The 23,953-nt window shown below is 40.1% G+C and overlaps 1 protein-coding gene across 1 annotated transcript in view; it reads right to left on the reverse strand.

The window, feature by feature from the left end:
• Window positions 1-23,657, reverse strand: part of LOC110836050 (E3 ubiquitin-protein ligase ZNRF2) — a 46,743-nt gene extending 23,086 nt beyond the window's left edge. Inside the window, exon 1 of the mRNA XM_022076877.2 lies at window positions 23,108-23,657. Within this exon, the coding sequence (XP_021932569.1) occupies window positions 23,108-23,477 (370 nt within the window). The 5' untranslated portion in view covers window positions 23,478-23,657. The remainder of the gene's footprint in view (window positions 1-23,107) is intronic.
• Window positions 23,658-23,953: the final 296 nt, after the last annotated feature.

Here is a 23,953-nt window from a genome sequence, read left to right on the forward strand (position 1 = left end):
CAAAACCTGCACCAAATATCGCTCTATATCCTCCCGCATACCGAAATTTATATCTCAAGCTGTAACCGCACGCTACTGGGTTTGATCCTGTGGCGACCTAAGTAAGAAGACGAGTCGTGGGCGAAGGGCGGTTGCACGTACAGTTGTAACACATGTTCACTGTCTACGCAACTGAAACCGAAAGTGAAAGATTTACACTCTTGGTCTAGAGATAACGCGTGTTGACTGTTCTAGGAATCGTCAGTGGCCTGCATTACGACTATCGCTCTCAGTCGTTCCAGGCAATACATCTTCAGCAGATTCTCCCCACTATTCTATCAATCTACCCCGTATCAATCCTCTGGGGACATTATAATGGCATTAGTGCTAGGTACGTAGGAATATTTCTATTTTGCGTGGTCGACTGATGCTAGTCGAGTAGGAGGCATTTCCACGATCCACTTCGACAAGGCCAGCCTCAGGTTATTGACGTGATCATCAGCTGTCATCCACTGAACAGAGCAATCAAAGGGCCCATGGAGATAATTCGCTTCTCTCAATGTCATTTCCATAGCCGCTCTTAACAGTTCCGAAACCCATCCATTATTTTAACTAGGAAAATAGAGGCTTAATGGGGACGTCGTATCTGTCCACCTCTCCGCATGATTCATCCCCGAAGCCACTCCTCGACAGATTTCGAAGTTAATATGATATAATGCCCTATTTGCTTTAGATGATGGTTCAAGTTTAGATGCAGGCTTACTAAGTGAGGTGCAGAAATTTTGGCATTCTGAAAATAAAATACGCTACGACAGAGGTACACAGGTTTGACACTGGCTATTCCTTGGACCTACATCGTTGATGTGTGGCATTAAGGAAAAGATACTTGTCTTACCATCTTTCGACACATTGAGGTTAACCATTTTCAGAATCCAGTCAAGTACATTTGCGAATTACCCTAACAATATCACACTAAAGTGTTCCATCCTGCTGAATATCTTGGCACGAAAAAGAAAATTTCAAAAGCCTTCGTCAGAATGCGAACAAACATCACGCCCATGAAGAAAGAAAGTAAAACAGGAACAATAGTAATTAGACATCAGCAATTATCACAAAGGGAACGGAAACAAGTAATACATATTTATTTACAACTGAAGCATTAAAAAAAAGACTATCTCAACAGGATGTAACACAATAGCAGGTTCGAGTGAGATGGGTCAGTTAACTTCCAAGGATACACGGTATGCAACTCGGACTGGCGACCCAGCTAACATGACTAACGTTTCTGCGGTTTTTCTGTGAGCAAACGCCGAGATACATTGCATTGAAATAGGCGACGGCCGCTTATTCCCGCTACAAAAGCACTTGGTGCAATGTCTTTTCTAGTGCTGCTCATATGATCAAAAAATGAGTTGAAATAAAAACCATTTACTGAATTTCACAAAAATCTGCCCTTCTTTATTTTACTGAGCCAGTTTAATTCAGTTATGTTTACACGCCCTGTTTCTATAAAATATATTCATTACATTTTATAGCATTTCAATAAAAAATTTATACATCCCCATTTCCTTCCTCTCTTCTTCCGAGGTTTGCTTCCTTGACGCTTTCGGGAAATATAAACGTTCCAGAACAATTAAATTAAAAGAAATGACTCTGAAACCGAACATAAATAACTGGCAAAAAATTCAACACCAATTTCTTCCCGTCAGGTTTTCGGAAACAACCACGAGAAGGGGTAAACTATTCCAGGACACAGAAATACGCCACATCTAGAAGGAAAGAAGAGAAACGCGAAGAGGAGGAGGAAAGGTAGACGACAGACGAACTTTCGAAAATAGGCGTCGAATAGATACATGAAGGAGAATACAAAAATAAAAGGGAATCTCGTCTGTGTAGGAACGTCCTCTGAAGTTAATTTGGAACCTGACACCCCACCTCGTCTCGACCTATCGCCCAGTTCTTCTGGCAGACGCCAGGCGACGGTGGCGCATCGACCGCCCCAACCCAATTCAGTGGAACCCACGTGTGAAATTTAACGCTTAAACCTGTTCATTACTTGCGGGTTGTAATGTCACGTACTTTAAAGTGGGCTGTCACGGGCAAGAAAGGATAAGTTACAGAGTAATGGGGGGGGGGGGGGGAAGTGCATGGCGATGTACGAAATCGGAAACAGGAGGAGATGGAGGGTCAGGGTCACAATAGTTCAGCAGCACAGCTACAGATCCGTTTGGAAACATTAGTCATTAATGTTATTAAAATATTTACAGAATGCAGCAGCAAGGACCTCTGAAACGTTGGTAAACTTCTGCGAGACTACACGGCACAAACAACCCAGAAGGCAGAAATCTTCTAACTAAGAATCGCCCTGATGACGGAGGCAGTATGACCTCTGAAACGTTGGTAAACATCGACCGGACTACACAGCGCAACAACCCAGAAGACAGAAATCTTCATACTCATCGCCCTGATGACGGAGGCAGTATGACCTCTGAAACGTTGGTTAACATCGACCAGACTACACAGCGCAACAACCCAGAAGACAGAAATCTTCATACTAAGAATCGCCCTGATGACGGAGGGAGTATGGCCTCTGAAACGTTGGTTAACATCGACCAGACTACACAGCGCAACAACCAAGAAGACGGAAATCTTCATACTCACCGCAGTGAAAACCTCAAATCCTACATAGATTTAAAGAAGCAATACCATGCAGTATCAGGTCACTGATCACGAATACAAGAGAAACAATGGCTGGGTGTAACCAGCTGAAGACAGCACTCCAGCTCCGAAAAAAAAAATCCAAAGCAAAGTAGGTTCCCTTCAGTTTTTTCCGAACAACTACGGAACAAAATCCAACTTCGCAGAAGTCGAGCAAAATGAACCTCCCTCCTTCCGATCTACATAGTTATTCTAGCACGATCATCTAGTTATGAACCAGGTAACACGGCCTTCATAGAATGTTGAACCCCCTCAACAAACGCGTTACTAAACATGGATCTGGTCTGTATAAGCGAATAATATACCAAGCACTTCACATGATTTGTCATTTCTTTAAATATTCACTTTCGATATCGATGACAGTGTGATCGAACTCCTTGACCTTTGACCCCCAGCAGAAACCACATAATAAGTCAATAACACCGTACTTTGCTCAAAGAATGTATTTATGAGGTTCGTATGATTCTCAGAGTAAACGGAGGTTAGTTCTTAAAAATCACTGATCAGTTGAGCTTTGTAAAGGAGAAGTGTTGTGCTTCCTTTGTGGTACGGGCTGAATTTTTAAGTATTATTTAGATGAGCTTCATGTCTTCAAATAATGAAGAATAATAAATAGAAACTGCAGGTTCTACTTGCTTTAACTTTTAATAAATCTCCATTTTGTGCAAGGAGTGTATTGATGGGATTCGTACGATTCTCAGAATAAACAACGACAATTCCTCAACCAGTATTAAGTATGTAAGGCTAGGGACCCACTGGCCTAACTAATCTTAGTAACGGAGAAGAGTTGTTTTCATTGGAGATAAGAACTGGTTTGGATTGCTAAGATAAGCTTCGTATTTCAAAGAGTTGAAGAAAAGAGAGTATCGTATGTTACACATACGTAGTGTTCAATAATAAAACATTAGACCAATAGAGTGTATAATAACTTCGGGTCTCTTTTGGTTTTTAAAATAAATAGCTGTTGTTTTAGAACATCACACAATATTTACAAGTGCTTCGTGATTTCCCCCAAATCCTCAAAGTAAATAAAAATACGCCACTACTTCGTCCCCAACTCTCCCTATTTATCATTCACGGTCACCCAACCATCTCTTTTTCTTACATAATTCCGGCATTACTAAGTAACCCGAAAATTCAACATATTAATAAGTATTCAAGATCACGGTCCTTAGACAACTCCATTCATCTCACACCCTGAAAACATTTATTCCCAAGATTTATCTTCATGACTCCTTCCCATTTCCTTCTACGTCGTCCAAGTGACCTCTTCCAAGATTTTCCCCAAACAACATCAGAAATATTTTAAACGATATATCTCGTTCTGAGAACTGAAAGGGTTGACGAGGCGTCAAAGCATAAAACAAAAATCATGGTCAGATGAAGATAGAAGCGATAAGTTCCTCCGAAACAGTGGTAACCAATTACAAGATCACATGACGTCACAACCCAGAAAACCAAGCCCGATATCTTCATCACAGTGAGAACCTACAATCTGTCACTTATATAACAGATCTCCAAAACATAACCTGGGATCCTACATTAACTACAAGTTGACAGAGTTCCGACTATAAGCCCCCCGGACAGCCACATCTTGATTCTATTTATACCAGAGGGAGATAAACTCTGCACTACAATACACGACACTGGCTCTAACTGATACATGGTTCGACTCCCTTCCTGAAAAATGTCAACTCATCATCTCTGAGAAAACAAATCTTTACTGAATCAAATCTATTAGATTTATGGAAATCTAAATTTCATTACGTGTTTACAAGTCCCCATCCTGTGCCACATAAATCTAGTCCCAGCCCTATCGTCTTGTTTATTTAAGATCCATTTTACTCGTAATATTATCCTCCATTTACACCACGCCCTTGCTGTATTTAATTTATGAATTAAAAACAACTCGATAGGCAAATTCGCCTCTTCCGCTTTTCTTTGTTTTCAAAACAGAAACAAGCTTATTTCTCTTCATTACCATATTTCTCAATCTTCTCATCTTCTTCTTCTTCAGATTCTTTTCCAGCTATCACGGCCTGCGCAGATTCCTGATTAATTACGAAATTTGGCACACATCGTGTGAATTCTTGGTGATGTACGTAAATAGATCGTGTTTATTTGAAAGTACTAAAAGAAGAACTCGGTCCATTACAGAAAATATGGAAAGGAAGAAGGAAATATATCGATAGATGCGACAGTATTGTGAAGCATACTGGACACACAAATAAATCCAGCACACACACTCTAATTAATTTTAATATCTATTATCTTATCATTTGCGCCTGGGTAATTTGAGCGTGTTCGTAACAAAATTAAAATCTCTTGACAATCTTCAGCGAGAAAATTTTGCGAGAATTTCTCCGATGTTTACCACTCCTTCTGCCCACCTATCTAATCCTCCACGGGGTTATGATGAAATCTAAGAAACACTGAAGCCAAGACACACAGCTCCACCTGTTCGTTGAACGGGTCTCAAACACGGGCTGCAGCCAAGGACTCAGAAACCACAGGCACCATGTGTCTAAAAGCACAGCAGCGGAAACGGTTCAGTTCACAAATATTACATCCATTACAAAAGTTATTTGGTACTACCTAAGATTACCGGCCCACAGATTATGTGTAACAACAACCTCTCTACTGCAGAGGCAATATAACGTTGAAATAAATGAGATAATCACAAGGGAACGTTTGTCTGGAATCAAACGGAAATCCCACGTCATGACTGTCACCAACACGACCTAAATTCCAACTAGATCGTTGCCGAATACAATCTAGTAAACCGACGTTACCACTTCAACCCACGTACGGTGAAACGTAATGAATTCATAAAGTCGTGACCTATTTCAAAACGGAATCCCAGAATTCACCTGGAGGGACTCTGGAAAACAACTCGTTCAGACCAAAAGGCAAGCGGAAGGAAAGGCGAAAGCATTAACCATGGCACTCGATGATGCTAAAAGTGTCGCCATATTGCAATCTTCAACGTCACGGCGCTGACCACAAATTGCATGATTCAAGGTTACGGAAGGACTTCAAACAATGCGCAAAGCGTTGCTACGCTACGAGTTCTGAGCTGTCTCCACTCGCCTGCGTTCAGATGTTCGTTCATGTTGCAACGTTGTACTATTATGTCACGCTCCCGCCACATTAACCCCATCTATTGCATAAATCCTGCTGTTACACAAAACGTTATACAGGTCCAACAACCAGCCTGGCCACAACATGGCCGCGAATCGAACCCCATCCAGTCCGAAATCGATTACGTTATTGAGGAAGCAACCCAAGAATGTGATTCCTCTTATACAGAAAATAACACTGGCTTAGGGTGTCTGGGACCGTAACACAAACTGCAGCGCGCGTTTTCAGACAAAAGTGCTGAGGATAACATTTGAACACAATAAAAAGCATGGGGAGAAATCACGTAACCAAGAGCTACGCCATTTGCTTCCAACTTGACGACAGATCCGTCTACATTACCATTTGTGAGCAGTTCATTTTAACGTGCAATATGATTTGCATCACCATCACTAAGCCTCCTTGTATGTGTTACTTTGATTGTATGTTTTAAATTTGAAAACATGGAACCATCTGTACAATAATTCATTATCTATTAAAAATTTTGTTTACAATAAAAAATCAAAACGTTGTGTATTCTGCAGTGTTACTAATCCCACAGTGTGACAATTGAGATGTACTGAAATTTCGAACATATGTGGAAACTTTATTTTCGTACAACATATTAATAGGCAATAAAATCTTCTCGGGCAATCAGCCGCGTTAGCTGGTTACCGTAGTAAACCGACGTTTCGGGGACAAACTCTGTCCCCATCTTCAGGGTTCTGATGTGACTTCCGAGGATCCAGTCACATCAGAACCCTGAAGATGGGGACAGTTTGTTCCCGAAACGTCGGTTTACTACGGTAAGCAGTTAACGCGGCTGATTGCCCGAGAAGGTTTTATTGATTGTACTCGCCGCGAAGTCTCAAATCCCATATCATATTAATAGGCAAACATCAAGGGAAGACCGCATGGAAAACGCAGACGTGAATGAAAGAATAATATCAAAGATAAACACAGATAAATTGCGAAGATGCAACAAAGCTGACGTGGCTCACGTGAGACTCGAATGACGGACGTTTGTCATCACGGCGATGAGCCTTCTGGTTTCATAACAATAATTTGATCACCTAAGCAAACAATAAACTTCTCAAGGAAGACTGTGAGTCAGATAATAAACAGCCGACTCGGGAAATAAATTGTACACATCCAGTCCGAACGGTCCCTACTCCCACGTGTGTGTATAAGCATACTTCCCTCTGTGTGGGGGAATTGGGACGTCGGTTTGTGGCCTGTTTATGCACAATGCAACCCACGCGTCAGAATTCTAAGAGGAAATTCTGCAAATCCCCAGATAACTTGTCGCATTCGACATTACAGAAACTGAGTTCAAAGAACGCGTAAACAACAAATTCATAAATCACTAAAAATATGAGCTAGACTATGCTTCCGAATTATTCTTAGTGATCAACAATAAAGTGTCTTATGTAAGTGGAATTACTTCTGTGGGGCCGTATACAACTCGTCCTTTCATTCAATCTATATCTGGCGGAAAAATAAGGTAGGCTGTTACAAATTCTAGTCTTAAAGTTAAGATTGCAGCAATCAACAAACTAATCGACTAACGTACTAATTTCATAGAACACGGTCTTACACCAGCTGATAATTACTCTGATGGTCAAGAAATGTCCTGTTGGGGAACCAAAGAGTTCGTAACTTTTGGAAAAACTCACCAGAAAACATAAATCACAATGTTCAATAACATTCACACTTTCATACATATTTCTGCTGGAATAATTTTCCGGTTAAGTGGGACATATCGAGTTTAAAAAACTTTGCCCCAATCATGCGAAGTTCCACGTAAAAAGTTAAAAAGGTTTGTTCTTTAATATTTATCCCAAATAAGCGGATGCCCCGATTAACCCCAATCTACTGTACTGTTATTATACCTACGCCCAGGTCTTGAAAATTGTCCTTCCCTCGAGATTTTCCAACATGATTGCTGCAAATATTTCCTGTTTCTCCCACGCGTCCAGTAATGTAATTAGCAACAACACAGAATGGCCGTGTAACCTAGTAAAAGTTTACAAACGTTTCAGACGTCCTTGCTTCCGCCATCATCAGGGTAAACTTGTACCAGGCTACGCGGTGCTGCAACCCCAGGTGACAGCCAGCCATCTTCGAACTCACCACCGCGAACACCTAAAATTCTACAGAACTCACAAGTTCGTCATGTTTAACAAAGTCCCCCTGATTTTCAACTCACTTGGTTCATCATTGCACAAGATGAAAAATGTTTTCGACATGGCGCGAAGCGACATATGCACCGTCTCTCTCATATGATTTGATAGGTAGAACCATGAGCGCAGGTGTTTGCCATATCATAAATAGTCACTCTCCAGCTGTCGACGAGTTGCTTTCGCATGGACATGTTCAATGTTCCTTTTCTGTCATCCACGTGACGGGATGCCATGCTTGTTTGCTGTGGCAAAACACTGCAGACAAACTGTGCAGATGGTCTGTGGTGGATTTCTGCATGTGCATGTAGCAAGTGGATCACCCATACTGAAAACGCTGGTGGGGCAGAACTGCCAAGGTAAAGGAGTACGAGTATAAGTCCCAAGAGTTCAGGACACAAAATAGAATTTTCGGAAATGTTCAACAAATCGTATTTACAGACGTATACAAAACGCAAAATTATGACGATACAACTTACAGGTACACGAAATTAAGGTTAATATGATATTTTTGATAAATGAAATGCAGGAACCATATTTCGGTTGTAATTTTTGGACTTAAATGCTAAGAAACCTCCAAACTGGGTTGTAGAGCCAAGGAAGAAGAGGAAGAATTTCTGGACTTACGCCCATTTACCCTCGCACTGGCAAATTAGTACATCGCAGTAACAGTATTTTACGTTCTGTGCACATTCAGAGGTAGAGTCAACCGCAAAGATAAGATTAAATCGATTTGCGGATACTTGCTGAATTTCCCTCGTTTATTTTCGAATACATTCTTAAGGAGGCTGGAGGTAAAACAGTGCAGTCCATACGCTGACCGGGGAGTAATCACCTTCACGCTCCAGTAGCTTTACTCTTGGTGCCTATTAAATACGAATCCGGGTGGGCCCTATGGATAATGGCAAGAAAAATTTTCTGTTCCAACCGGGAATCGAATCCCAACGTCTAGCCAGAGACCCATCACTTTGCTGACTGAGAAATCCCGGCCCGTAATGTGTTTTGTTACCGTTCGATTTTCCAAACAGTGTCGGATCATAAGTGAACACAGCTGTAACGCAGATGTGCATTAAGTTATTCGGTTTTTGGCACGCTAGCAACGAAACTTGTAAAAATGCTCCCGTTAGCTTTGTCATATCCTCTCGCACACAAGAACTCGACAATAAATTTCCGCGAAATCTGAAACTAGAAAGTCTTACTAAAATGTGACAAGAAACTCCAATTTTGGTTAAAATCCGACAATAACGGAACACTAAACATGAAAAACTGCGTCTCTGCGTGCATATCGAGCGTAGTTCCCTAAAAATATTTATCGAAGCGATCAAAAGTTGTAGAGAAAAACGGAGCACACGGCTTATTCAAATGCGTTTACTGAAACCTTTCCATTTTCGAGACAATGGGAGTTCTATGCTGTCAACCCATAACTGGAAATAACTGAGCTTATTTCGACTAAATTCCATAACTGACGTCATTGCTTGTCGGACCAGTATGTTTTATGCTATTTATAAATAGCGTACCGAACATTGGCATTCACCAAAGGAAAACTTAGTGGCAATAACATAGCATACGCGCCAGAGAAATTACAATATACGTACATTTCTTACCTTGCTGTGTATTCCACACACACACAATTATCCTACAATAAAAGTGGAAACGTAGACACAAAAGGAATGGACACATTTCCCCAGCATCTCATGTCCATTTACAATCTGCATAAATCGATTTCGCTTTAATTTGGCTATAAAGTACGATGAAATTAGAAAAAATCGATAGATTGATAGAGATCGAAATATGGATGGAGAGACAGACAGGCAAACAGGCAGATACAGAGATGGGGAAAGGCAAGAAACAAAAATAGAAAAGTTCTACGAAAAATAAACACGAAAGAAAGATATCCAAGAAGAAATTAATTGGTAAGAATACAATTACTGTTTTACCACAAAAATTTCAGGGTCTCATTCATCATTCAGAACCAAAACACATGCGCACAACACAACATAAGCCTCTAACTAAAACCCGACATTATCGCTGCACACTGACGTCAAAGTTCTGTGTCCGCGGACGCAACTAGTTTTACTGACGACACAAAGCAAACAATAAAACCGAAAACTTGGCAAATGCTGTGATAACGAATGGTTCATAGGGCAACAAATGTGCTGTGGCATAACCTCCCTGTCCTGTCAGGCTGTAAGGGCATGGCATTTTATACAGAAGCACCCAAATGGTGATTTCCATTCTGCCCGTACGGATGGGACGATAATGAAGATAATGACCGTCAAACGGGACCCACAACTTAACGCTGGAACTGAAATAACGGTGAGGAAGTCACTGCCTCCTACTCACAAGGTCCCGATGTCTCGAAACAGACACACGTCTTGATACTTCTTCGTCAGTTGTTACGGATTCGGCCTTTTCCAGTTCAGAATTACCAGACATTATGAACCCGCGCAGACATTTGCTAACGATTTCTAGGACGGGTGATCAGCCCGACTCAAGGTCTCTACCTACACAGTAGATTGGAAACCAGAATCCGATCGGCCAAGATCCATGGCTTAAACAGCCACGTCCAGGTTACAAATTAAAATAAACGGTATTAAGCGTTCCTATAAACCTCCCAAAAAAACCATATTAACCCGCGCATTGTTAAATAATGGTGATTACGATCCTGATCACCGATTACAAACACAATTTTATATATCTAACATCCATTCAAATACTATTCTCACATCTAACATAATCATAAAGGTTTCAAAAAAGTTTAATGGATCAATGGTTTAATATTTTTAACTTTCCAAAACTGGGGCGTGCATTATATTCGGACAAATGGGCAACAGAACTTCAGACACAGAGACAATAAATTCCAAAATGAAGTTACTGGACAAGCCCTGTTGCAAATTCCAATTACGTGAGCTCTTTGTTTGAGGTACAATGGGACAAAGAATATTAAGCGTTCTCATCTCCGACAGAGTTAACAGCCACTTTCGGCCGTACAATGGGATACAATTTGATCGAAATAAATTACAGCTTTGTTACCTCAGCGACAGACATCCACAACCCTTGCAGCTACAATGCACTGAAGTGAGAAGACCTAACTCATTGGGAATACGAGGTCTGACGATCAAACAAGTGGGCTCGTGTGAGATTTCATTCCCTCAAGGTGGCGAGTAGGAAGATGACCGCCTTCTGGGATACTATACACCGTGCAGTCTCGTGGAAGTTGACCGAAGTTTGACAATGACTCCGTGTACTGCCTCCGTCATCGCCCTTATAATGGACGCAGCACGCACCTTTGAAAAGTCAGTCAACTTCCATTAGACTACACGGCGCAACAACCCAGAGAACATCCATCTTATAATTATAATTATCAGACCTTGCAGCACACAGAACTTGGTCTCTATCTATAATAACCTTCTGTTTGAAATTCTCCATGGTAATGTACGATTTCAACTGTTCAAACGCCAAGAAGGGTGAGTTGATTCACCTGATAAGAGACGGCAGGAGACTTTTTCACTGTTCTTAATCTAGCGCGTAGCAATAGAAGTTAATATTACACAAGATGACTTCCCTCTTTGTAACAGCTGCCTCGCATGCATTCACTTGTCCGATCATTAAAGTTTGTCGATTAAAGGTCACAAAGAAGCCAAAGGGTAAACGAAAAAAAATGCATTAATAAGTTACAGCTCTATCAACCTGTTGCCTTCCCCACGGTAGAAACCACCGCTCAAAAGGATAAGCACGCTGAGGTCAAACTCATTTCACAACCAACATATCAGCATATCGGAGAAGGGCTAATTCTGATATAAAATATTCCGAAAAGATATGTATTCCAAATTGGAGTACACACTTCCACTCGTTGTTTATATATGAGGATTTTAGTGTTAAATATGGGTTCCGCCACTGCGTCAAAATAGTTGCAGTTTACTGGTCAAAACGTTCCAGGCACTAATTAACTAATCGTACCGATCCACGTCAATCAATCTGAATGAAAAGTGGTGTCTGGCATTACCGATTCCATTACACAACAGAATGCATTAGCCCACACGGCTCAGGTAAACTGTTATCGGCCGTAATAAACATAAGGCTTAGCATATATGCAACGATCGGACGAAACGTCGGGATTACATACATATCGAAGCAACTGTTAATGACAGCCTCAAAAACGTATCTTCAAAAATGTGTATTATTTAATTCCGATTTCGAATATGTCTGAAAACAAATCAGTATCTTCTTGCGTGGCATTTCACGAATGAGTCTGCCTTGCTCTGTTCCTATTCAGAATGTATTCAAAGTATGAGTCCTCCGACATACGGTAGTACTTCCTGGACGGGAATTCCCTAATAGCTAATAAGTACTATCTAATAACAAGGATACAAATCCGCGTGCCCCGAGAAGGATTATAACACGCATTTCTGGTATTCCAGCGGTAAAATCCGACTGAGACTTGAAACAGAAACCAAGGTTAAAATATCTCGCGAACGATGGCATAATTATACTTGTCGCAAGATATCTCCGAGCTTCGCCGACTGTTACAAATACGCATTCGGAGCGAGAGGGAAAGCGATAGCCCCCCTCCCGACCTCTCCATCAGCAATGCCCCTCTTAACATGATGACTCGGACTGGTAGATATTCTGCGTCGTCGTCTCCACAATAAAGGGACAGTTACCACGACGACGCTGGCTTCTAGTGCATTTACACAATCCATATATTAATATATGGAAACATACGTAAGTCACGCCATGCAGGGATGCAAGGCAAAAACATTCCAAGCATCTGTTGTCAGACCCTAACATCGACGCTGGGTGGAGAAAGGCGGTCACTTTCTCCTACTTCTTGCCGCCGATAACGGAGTCCTGGTTGCATAATTATTAAGAGTCGGTCAAGGAGACAGCCTTGGATATGACGGTCAAAAAGGAAGTCTGTTCCTGACCGGAATCGAACCCCGCTGTTATCACACAACATTCGAAAGACATTAAAACACAGTAAAGTCATTACTGCTCAGAATTTCACATAGCCTACCTTACAAAGATATTAGTCGCTGGAATGGCTACTTCAGCTCAAATGGGACAAATACACAAGTGCGCGATGATGCATTGTATCTCGTTTGCTTATCGAGTAAGACAAGTGGGTTACAATATGGGCATCACCAGAGAACGATCTTATCGCATTTATATCTTCAGTTGGTCGCAGTAGCTTGTGTTAAAGCGACAGATGCCATGAATACAGAATGATAAGTGCTGGACACCGAGATATACAGCTGTCTCGAAGTTCACGAATCTTGTGAACATAAGTGCAGACAACAAAAACGTCATTCTATCTTTCCTCTTCCCGTCCACTTCAAATCAGCGATGGTATCTGTATTAAAATAAGCCACACACAATTCATCTTAACCATCTAATTAACTAAAAACCTCAGCAGTAATAATACCCGAGACTCAACATCGCGTATACCAAAAAGTTGAGCCAGTTTCTTACATCTCATCTTCACATTATTATTTTCCTCTGATCGATATGTTATCACTCCGTCTTCTTTCTGGTCTTCCTAATGGTCGCTTATCAAATACCAACAAATAATACCCAAAAATAATTTAATAAAGTTTTTAATTATTCATCTCCTTACATTTTTCGTTCTTCTATCATTTCATTTTGGGCCCACACGTTCTCTGTAACAATATTTTATTTATTTGTATTTACTTATTGCTTATTTAGCGACGCTTTCAGTATCTTGTCTATACAGCGTCAGATGAGAGGATAACAGTGAATAATGAATTGCAAAGGGTGTGGAAGAACGTGGTCGTCTCCTAATTAGAGACTTTTGCCTGGAAAAACTGAGAGAAAACACGAAAAACCTGAGTCATTGTAGCCGGTCTCCGGGTCGAAATGTAACTCTGTCAAAACTAAATAAAATGACACAAAGTACAAACGAGTGAAAAGATTTCTTTGTTCTGTTCCTGGGGGAGATGTGTGCTTCAGACCTCGAGCATGAGCAATGGACCGACCGTCTTAAAGAATCATAAAATACGCACAGCGACCGGAATCTGACAAAATAAATCTAAAAACTCACTGCAATCGGAACAATTGGGGGGCACTACGTTACAAGCCACATTAACGTTCGAAGAATGATTACAAATTTAAGTAACTTACAAGACGTTATAAAATAAAGTTACTTGCAATATTTGAAAAAATAAAAGAAAGTTAACGCAGGTTTCGCTACTGTAGGTATTACTCTCCAGATTAAGTGACGATAATTAAATTAAAATAAAATATATTACTGAGGGGGAGATGGTCTTTGAATTTGATCCGGAATGAAAAACAGTCACTTCCGTTTCCGATAGCTGCATGCTCCTTCAACTCCTTCTCTTTTATTCCTTCTTTATTCCTTTAATATTAAACAGAAAAACACGAAACTAAAACGAACTGCAGTGCAAATGCCATAGAACTCCGAGTTTCGGCTGACTTTTCAGTCTAACAAAATTCCTTTCGTGTGTGTGTCGGGGGGGGGGGGGGGGGGGTTCTTGTAAAATGTGTGAAGCAGTAAAGTTTAAACTTACTTTTTTTAAAAGTTGCTTCGACTGCTTTATGATAACTTTAGTGGATCTAAAGTTATACCCATTTACCAATCATGATGGTTTACAAATCACAAGTACGGAACTAATACTATGAAGGAAAAAGTGTCCAGTATTTCTAAATGGCTGCTAACCAAATGTTTCGACTTCTATCCACCCATGTTCCTGCAAGCTATTCTGCCCTCGGATTTATTTTCTTAGTTCCTTATAGTGGCCTTTGCTCTTAAAATATCGTGCAAGATAGTCAAAAGGACACACTGAATCACGCTACTGCAATTTAAGTGCACGCTAAGGGCAGCGCTGGAGCAACTCCCACCCGCCTGACTACGTAAATTACCTCCGGTTTCCGATGAAACTGGAGTAATATGAAAAACGGCAATACTGACGCATAAAGTAACAATGTTGAAGTGCGCTCTAATATGGCGTCACTCCTTTGAGGGGTGTACAGCCACACGTTTCCTTGTCTTGCAGCCAAGCAATTATCTAATCCTTTCTCCACTCCAGAAGGACACTGTGGCAAGGAGCACTGTCCATCGCAATAGCTGAAGGTTCTTCTCAATTTTGCCGAAGTTGAGTAAGCATCCAATGCTCAAAATTTTTCCCATTCATCAAATCATTGGAGTTTCATGAATTTGTCCCTGAAACAAAAATTAAACTTGCACTAGAAACAAATCCATCTTGTGCCCCAGCATGCAAGATAATGTAACTGGTACTTGCTATTGGTCTCCTCTTCTTAACAGACTAGTAACATCACTCCACACTTTGGATTCACTGCCTTCCATTCACAAACAACAAAGTTTCATCAACGAACGCTACGTGATATAGAATCTCAGAATTAGTATTTTCAACCTAACCCCCCTTAAAAACTGATATGACTAGCAGCAGCGCGTGGCTGTTCAAAAATATACTGTAAAATAAGTACAAGTAAGAATCCAAGGTTCTAATATTTACATAAATGCTATTAATAAACTATATGTTAACTATCTCCAAGATAAGAACATTTCTCAATATTACCCAATCATGAAACTGAAAAGTGTATTCAGAGGCAGACAGAATAATTTTATCAATGATGTCATAACTACGTAATTTATATTTGTACTAGAAACAGGTATTTGTGCTATGATATACTATTCTACAACCATGGGCCTACGAGAAATCTATGGAATGTAAATAAATTATATTCTCACTTGCTATCAAATTTCCCAAAGCTGAAGCCTATGACTCTCAGTGTGCCATTTCCATCATTATGAAAATAATATCATTATCCCTATGTCCCTTAGAATGTTCCTGATTCAATACAGATTCGCCTACATAAAACATTACATAACTATGCATACATGATACGAGCTTCAATGTCCAAGGCCCAACAGCATTTAATGTCACTTCGTTTAAACAAAACACCTTTTAATTTAACCTGATTTAAGCAAACATAAACACACAAAAATGAAAGATTTTCCCTCTCACACAAAAACACACACACATACGCGTGTTTAGATATATTATTCTAAACTATATTATACTTTACTATAACAATAACTGTTGAAAACAAAACAATTTCTTACCTGGTATAGCACAAACACGCTGTGTGAGGAAATATTGGCAATTTCTCATTTTAAAACTTTCTTCTTTGAAGGAAGAATGCGTATTTCTTATAGCCTTCATAAACTAAGAATTCATTAAAACGAAGTCTTTAGCCACGATGAACTGAACATGTGGGTATCACAGATGGTTGTCAAACAAAGAAAACATTCCTGACTTTGAAGTGTGTTACAAACAGCACACGAAAAAAGAAACACTTTCAATCTAATACTTAACACTATAAAGATTTAGAATGCTTCTTAAAAAGTGTAGAGGTTATAAAATTACTTCAAAGTAGGAACTCTTTTCCTTGGCGGTCTTATTAACAGGAAAAAGGAACATGTATTCAATCGTGCTATATTCAAGTAATTTACCAGAAATAACACACACTTTGCAGTTTTTCAATCATAAGTACAGTTTCTTCGTTCAAAGTCAATTCAAAGGATATTGTTTACAAATGCCTTCGGTTTCGTGAAGGTTAGTATGAAATTGATAAAAACAGAAACGCCATACGGCAGATATCGTTGAACAAACATGACTACATCCGCTAGGTTGCCTACACAAGGTATGACGAAACTACCTTCGTCGTACACACGGGAGGCATTATGTAAGCCTACGTCTACCGGCCCATGTGATTCGTCTGAAAGTGTCTGAGGGCTCGCTCACCCTGGGCAAGTTGCTTGACTGCAAGTACTGGCGTCAACAAACGTAATTGGTACTCGTGTCCGTGCAGATGTTGCCTTCCTACCGAGTGAAATACCCAATTGTATTGGAAAAAGGTGGAAGATACCCGTTTGCGCAAGGAAACACATTACGAAATGGAAACAGCTCGTTGCATCTAACAAGTCTGCCTACACTCATGAAGAAGTTGGCTTCAGAAGATGAATAATTCCATAAAAATCACCCCACGGTAATTTTTGGCATGTAGAAACCATTAGTTCTTGCGCCACATTCGTCCACACTGTACACTGTTTTCATCGCCTTAATTTTTCTTCGAACGCAAACAGCAAGTTAACCCTTCAGTTCCAACTTCCTCAAGTATCTGTTCATTCCTTTAATTCTCGCATTTCTGTAGCGACAGTCAACTTAGCACTTTCAACGTTCCCTAACTTTTCGTACACTTAAAAAAATGTGCAAATGTCGTCATAACTCCGCTTAAACACTCATTTTGTGAACGCATACAACAATAAATGTTGCTGACAACAAATTCTAGTCCATCAGTCCGCTTTCCAATTATACCAGCAGAAAAACAGCTGTTTTCGTACGTTCCAAGAGAGCCAAGTAGTAGTTGACATTTTTCAGTTTAAATCAAGTAAGAAGTTGAACTGGTTTCTACTTTACATGAAGTAGTTCCTTGCAGACTTTGGAGGTTCTTGACACAACGTTCACATGAGTCAAGCCTTTTCATTTCGTTTGTTTGTTTTGTTTTCAAGCAACTTGTACCATAATTTTGTTTGGCTCTAATACGATAACACTGAATAGGCTCTACGCACATTTCTTTCACGTTAAATTGTCAACAGCATCAAAAAGCATTCTCAGCAAATGACATGCCAACTGGTGTTGAATGCACTCCACGCTGACATAGTGCACAGTATGATTCAGAAGTAATGTATTATTTTCCATCTATGCCTATGCGTCCCACGAGGTCTCTTACTTAAAGATATTATTAACAATATTCATACTACTCTACTTCACCATGCGTGCTGCACGTACCTCCCACCACTTTCTTGATTTAATCATTGCAACAACTGCAGGTGAGGGTACAAACTGAGAAGTTTCTCATCTAGGCCAATAAAGTATTAAAAAACTTCAACCCCAACTCTGTTGCCTTTTCCTTGTAATCGTATATTCGTGTTATGCCTGGATTGGGTACACAAAATTATTGGTATTTATCAACTCTTATTAGCTGAAGTTACAGCTGTCAAAAGTTTGTTTGGTTTCAGACAGAAGTTCAACAGCTCGAAGCAAACACTCGGACGAACAAACATTCTCTGGCCACACATACTCTTTATTTTATTTACATGTTCAGATATGAGATTAATTATCTCCTGTTTAAAGCGTTGTCTTTCAGCAGGCTCGTTTCTGCTTTCTGTGGCAAGGACATATCAAGATTCAGAAGCATAAGATTCTAAAGGCCACTTCTCGAACTGAACTTCTACTTGAATTCTCCCGACTCCTTTAAAATAACTAAACTATACATGCCAACATGGCACTTCAATTACAAATATTCCATTCACTTCACTCACGCGCAAAGCTTACATGGAGAGGCTAATCCACTGGCAGCAACATAAACCAGGAAAGTAGCGGAAAAATCTTTTCCGTGAAAAGACCGGTTTTACCTCGTTCTTATCTCACAGGACATCGTGATTAGGGTAATTACAATGACGCAGGTGGAGTAAGAAGAAAGAACTGGGGGACCCGTTTATTCCTTCACTGAGCCAGTGACCCACAATACTTTGACCTCCCAAGGCACAAGATACAGAGACCATAAAATTATATACGTCGCTGGCTGCCACCTCCGCTTCTTTCATTCTGAAATTCACTTTCTTACCAGAAATCCACTTTCCCTGCTTTCCTTTATACGACAGCACCGCTGAAGAATTCAAACGGCAAAATCCTTCTCTGCCCACGAGACAAATTACGACTCGGGCAGTGATTCGAACCCCATTTCTCACGATCCGAAGCAAGTGTCAACAATTCAGTCTCGCCCTTCAGCGCACCATCTCGAGTTCAAATTCCTTGGCCCATACAAAGGAAGGGCGTTGCAACAACAGAATGACGTTAATTAACAACTTCACTGAAAATTAACGGTCCTCTACAGATCAATTTCAAGTGGCTTGCCGGCTTTTAAAATATTCAAGGTCATATGAAGGTCATTTTTTCAAACGCATTTTTCTGCCTATATATAGGGATCTGAGTGTCAATACTCATGTCAGATAGAAGTAACGCACACGCCACTGTCATGTCATAGTCACGACAATACCAGTCGGTGGGTTTTCCGAATAGAGGCTTTTAAAGATCTCAAGGTCATTCGAAGGTCATATTTTCAAACGAGTATTTATAGAGATCTCAGTGTCAATACTCTTGTCAGTTTGAGGTCACGGACAGGTCATCGTCATGCCATAGTCACGACAAAATTAGTCCAAGGGTTTTCCGAAGAGAGGCCTTTAAAATACCCAAGGTTTTTAAAAATTCATTTTTTCAAACACATATTTCTGCCGATCTGTAGGAATATGGGTGGCAATACTCATGCCAGTTTGAGGGCACGGACAGGTCATCGTCATGCCATAGTCACGACAAAATTAGTCCAGGGGTTTTCCGAAGAGAGGCCTTTAAAATATTCATGGTATTTCGAAAGTCATTTTTTCAAACGAATATTTCTGCCGATCTGTAGGAATATGGGTGGCAATACTCATGCCAGTTTGAGGGCACGGACAGGTCATCGTCATGCCATAGTCACGACAAAATTAGTCCAGGGGTTTTCCGAAGAGAGGCCTTTAAAATATTCATGGTATTTCGAAAGTCATTTTTTCAAACGCATATTTCTGCCGATCTGTAGGAATATGGGTGGCAATACTCATGTCAGTTTGAGGTCACGGACAGGTACTCGTCATGCCATAGTCACGACAAAATTAGTCTAGGGGTTTTCGGAAGAGAGGCCGTTAAAATATTCATGGTATTTCAAAAGTCATTTTTTCAAACGCATATTTCTGCCGATCTGTAGGAATATGGGTGGCAATACTCATGCCAGTTTGAGAGCACGGACAGGTCATCGTCATGCCATAGTCACGACAAAATTAGGCCAGGGGTTTTCGGAAGAGAGGCCGTTAAAATATTCATGGTATTTCGAAAGTCATTTTTTCAAACGCATATTTCTGCCGATCTGTAGGAATATGGGTGGCAATACTCATGCCAGTTTGAGGTCACGGACAGGTACTCGTCATGCCATAGTCACGACAAAATTAGTCTAGGGGTTTTCGGAAGAGAGGCCGTTAAAATATTCATGGTATTTCGAAAGTCATTTTTTCAAACGCATATTTCTGCCGATCTGTAGGAATATGGGTGGCAATACTCATGCCAGTTTGAGGTCACGGACAGGTACTCGTCATGCCATAGTCACGACAAAATTAGTCCAGGGGTTTTCGGAAGAGAGGCCGTTAAAATATTCATGGTATTTCGAAAGTCATTTTTTCAAACGAATATTTCTGCCGATCTGTAGGAATATGGGTGGCAATACTGATGCCAGTTTGAGGTCACGGACAGGTCATCGTCATACCATAGTCACGACAAAATTAGGCCAGGGGTTTTCCGAAGAGGGGCCTTTAAAATATTCATGGTATTTCGAAAATCATTTTTTCAAACGCATATTTCTGCCGATCTGTAGGAACCTGAATGACTATATCCTTGTCAGTCTTAGGTCATGGATAGGTGAACCTCAAGATCAGTAGAAGATTTGTCCAAGGTTTTGAGGAATATAGGCAGTGGCGGCCCGACCATAAGAGTTGCAGAGCTGCAGCACCCCCTAAAATGTTTCAAAAATTGAAACATTTATTTTTTGTGTTTATATAATTTGTAACACTTTATTTTCTCTATTTCATTATTTTCATATTGTCCCTTACGTTGTCATTATCCACTAATCAGCTGAACTGATAGTAAGTCCACGGGCTAGGAGTGCGAAGCAGAACGGTTTTGCGATGGGTTAGGTTGTATCCTGGACATTTTCTAGCGTGTTCATCGGGTGGTCATGGGGATGTCTTGGAGAAGTGCTGGAGAAATCCTGGACAAGGAGTCGGAGTGAAGTCAGAGATTTTACTACCGACTCCACAGCACTGATTAATATTCCTTTCCCATGTGGATGTGTGTGGTTCAGAGACCCAAAACAAAACCACGTGTCACATTCTACTAGTCACCATACATGAAATCACTCCATTAAGTTTATTCTTGCGAATTTAAAAGAATATTTTAAAATTCTGAAGATTGCATATAATTAAGTGTATACAAATAAAATATGAGTAAAAGTTACAATTAATTATATAATACATACTAAGTTTCCAAAAGCATGTAAAAAAAGACTACAAAAGACTAAATTTCTCGCACTCACCACCTTGAAAACCACAAATATCAGTGAAAGTACTGTGCAAAATAACTTTAATCTTATTCAACCAAATCAGCAGTTAACAGCCCCTAGAATTTAATTTTAGGTGGGAGATAGTATGGAAAATCAACTGTAGACTACAGAGTAGAGGCAATTTAGCCATCAGTTCTCACTCTAGAAATGTTCCTGACCTGGACCAGTCATAAATCTGCCAGTTCATGGGATTTTAAAAATATGACATGAAACAGCTCTCAAAGACAATATACATTTACCACGTCAAATGTGATTAAAAGAATCAAATCATACATCATCACGCACTTATTTTTTCAAAATCAGTTAAAGGCAAAGAATATAATTTAGTGATATAGCTTTAAAAGTGTACTAACAATAGTGTATTACACTCAATACTGCTGTTCTTCTGGACTTATTCGCCGTTTAAAATTTTAAACCAACAGCACTACATTTCAGGACCTGCTCCTATCTTATGGTGAAAATACCAATATTGGTGGGTCTGACAGAAGGGCTAATCCCACGATTTAATAGCTCTCTGCCAGTATAACCCTAAGTTCTAACACTACTTTTTTCCAAGACCGATGAATACGATCCAGAGCCACATCCACCCATCTCCCTAATCATTCAATTGGCTGCTTTTGTTGAGGTTTCCCCACCAACAGTCTGCATGCATTTCTTGTCTCTTATCCAAGTAATATGACCAGTCCATGCCCATCTCCTCAAGGAAACTGTCCCATATATATTTACAATCACTAAATTTGTCATTGTGTACTATCCACTATAACCCACTTACTTAATTTTCGACTTCATGCATTTTCGTGGGCACTTGGTTACAGACACTTGCGATGATTGTGTGTTCAAGTTCTGACTGGCTAAAATTGCAGTACAAAGTTTTACAAGAAATAAGTAATATGTGGCACCTGTAACAAGATCTACAAACTGAAACAACAAATTAACTACGTTTGTGGGTAAACCCCACATTTTTTACAGTGAAGTGAATCAGTTAGTGCTAAACTACATGAGGAATATGAGCCTGCAGATCTGAAGGGCTGATATTCGAATTGGGCATTTGGTACGACCACTGTCATATTCAGTTTACTTTGTATGCGATTAAAATCTGCAAGCTGTAAGCTAAATTTTCTCGCCAAGTACAGTACTGATACCGTTACACAACGCATTAATGGTAGCGTTCATGCTTAGATGGCGAAACAGGTACTTGGCGCCTGATAAACACAAAATGACGTCATATGCGCACCGTGTGACATTGCCTTCAGATATCACGTGGGGACATCGATCCGGCCGTCTGGACTCGGGAGCCTAGACTTTCCTCTACACTTCGGGAAACGAGAGCCTCTCCCACGACTTACACAGCGCCAGCTTACGTGAAACACAACCACCAATTACAGCACAAATAAGGCAATGTTTATGGATTCTTCTCCCCAGTTTTACACGCAGACCATGATACTGCTATGACATCAGTGCTATAAAACCGACAACAAATGCTGTTCCTGTAAGTCATCATCTAACTTTTAAACCGTTTGCATGTGTGTAGGGCGGTTAGCAGAACTCAGGCTGAAATACATTTCACACGCAATTCAAATTTTAATTACGATCTTTCCAAGAATACTTGCTGTGAGCCCCTAAAAATCCTATTAAATAACAAAGCAACTTATGGCAACTCAATAAAACATACTTCAGACACTGATATTCAAAACCTATACGCATTCCGAGAACTTATACAACTTCCCTACTATGAAGCATTACCATGCAAATATAAATTAATACTGCCAACACACGAGTCTACCTTAAGTCATCCAAATTAGCATTGGTTGTAAAATATAAATAGACATCAATCACTTACTCACCGTTCAAGGACCAAATATGAGATGGCAAAGAGTGAGCAGTATAAACCCTTCCAAGACTGATGTTAGCTGCTAATGGACTGTCCAAGACATGATCTTCCGTCGAACTGCTGTCAGTTTCTGGGGATTCGGATATGTCATATGCTCCAATATTAGAGTTCGGTATTCCTATTGCTTCATGACTTGAATGACTATCTGGTACACTGGACAGAGAACGAGCTCTTTGTCTGTCACTAGACACTGCACCAGGAATTGCGCGGAGAAGACTAAATCCTGTACCTCCTGCAACTACATCCGAGTTACTGCTAGTTGAAAAAGTTCGAGCTCGAGGGCTTGTTCCTCCACCATTTGCTGTACTCGCTTTAGCACCCATTAGACTTACAGAATTTTAATTGTCTGTAAAAAAACGAATTATATATTTAATATGTGCTAAGTGCCGGAATCTCGAAGAAGATAACACCAATTCATATCATTAAACCGCAGACTACACACCACCCACAATAACAATCGGCCATACTGCGAATGGCTACACTAGAGACATCTGAGGTACGCAGATCAGAGATGAACAAGTGATAAACAAATGACACGCGGTTGCAAAGCAACGTTGGTATTAGTCTATGATGACAGGTTAACATCTGTTACCCGATCAATTCAAGTAAATTACAAAGTTTAAATAACTATGAAAGTGTAGATATAATTAAATTCTTCAGAGACGGGCAACTCATGTATCTTCAACTAAATATGAACAATGAATATCAAATTTAATGAAATAATAGTACAATGTTGACATCACACGTTGTGAATCAGCCAAATGTACCGACCCTAATCATTTATCCGACAAATGATACA

Source organism: Zootermopsis nevadensis, unplaced genomic scaffold, assembly GCF_977971745.1.
Source record: "Zootermopsis nevadensis isolate Lab colony 2312 unplaced genomic scaffold, Znev_1.0 Znev_ptg000028l, whole genome shotgun sequence".
In the NCBI taxonomy this organism is placed as follows: Eukaryota; Metazoa; Arthropoda; class Insecta; order Blattodea; family Termopsidae; genus Zootermopsis; species Zootermopsis nevadensis.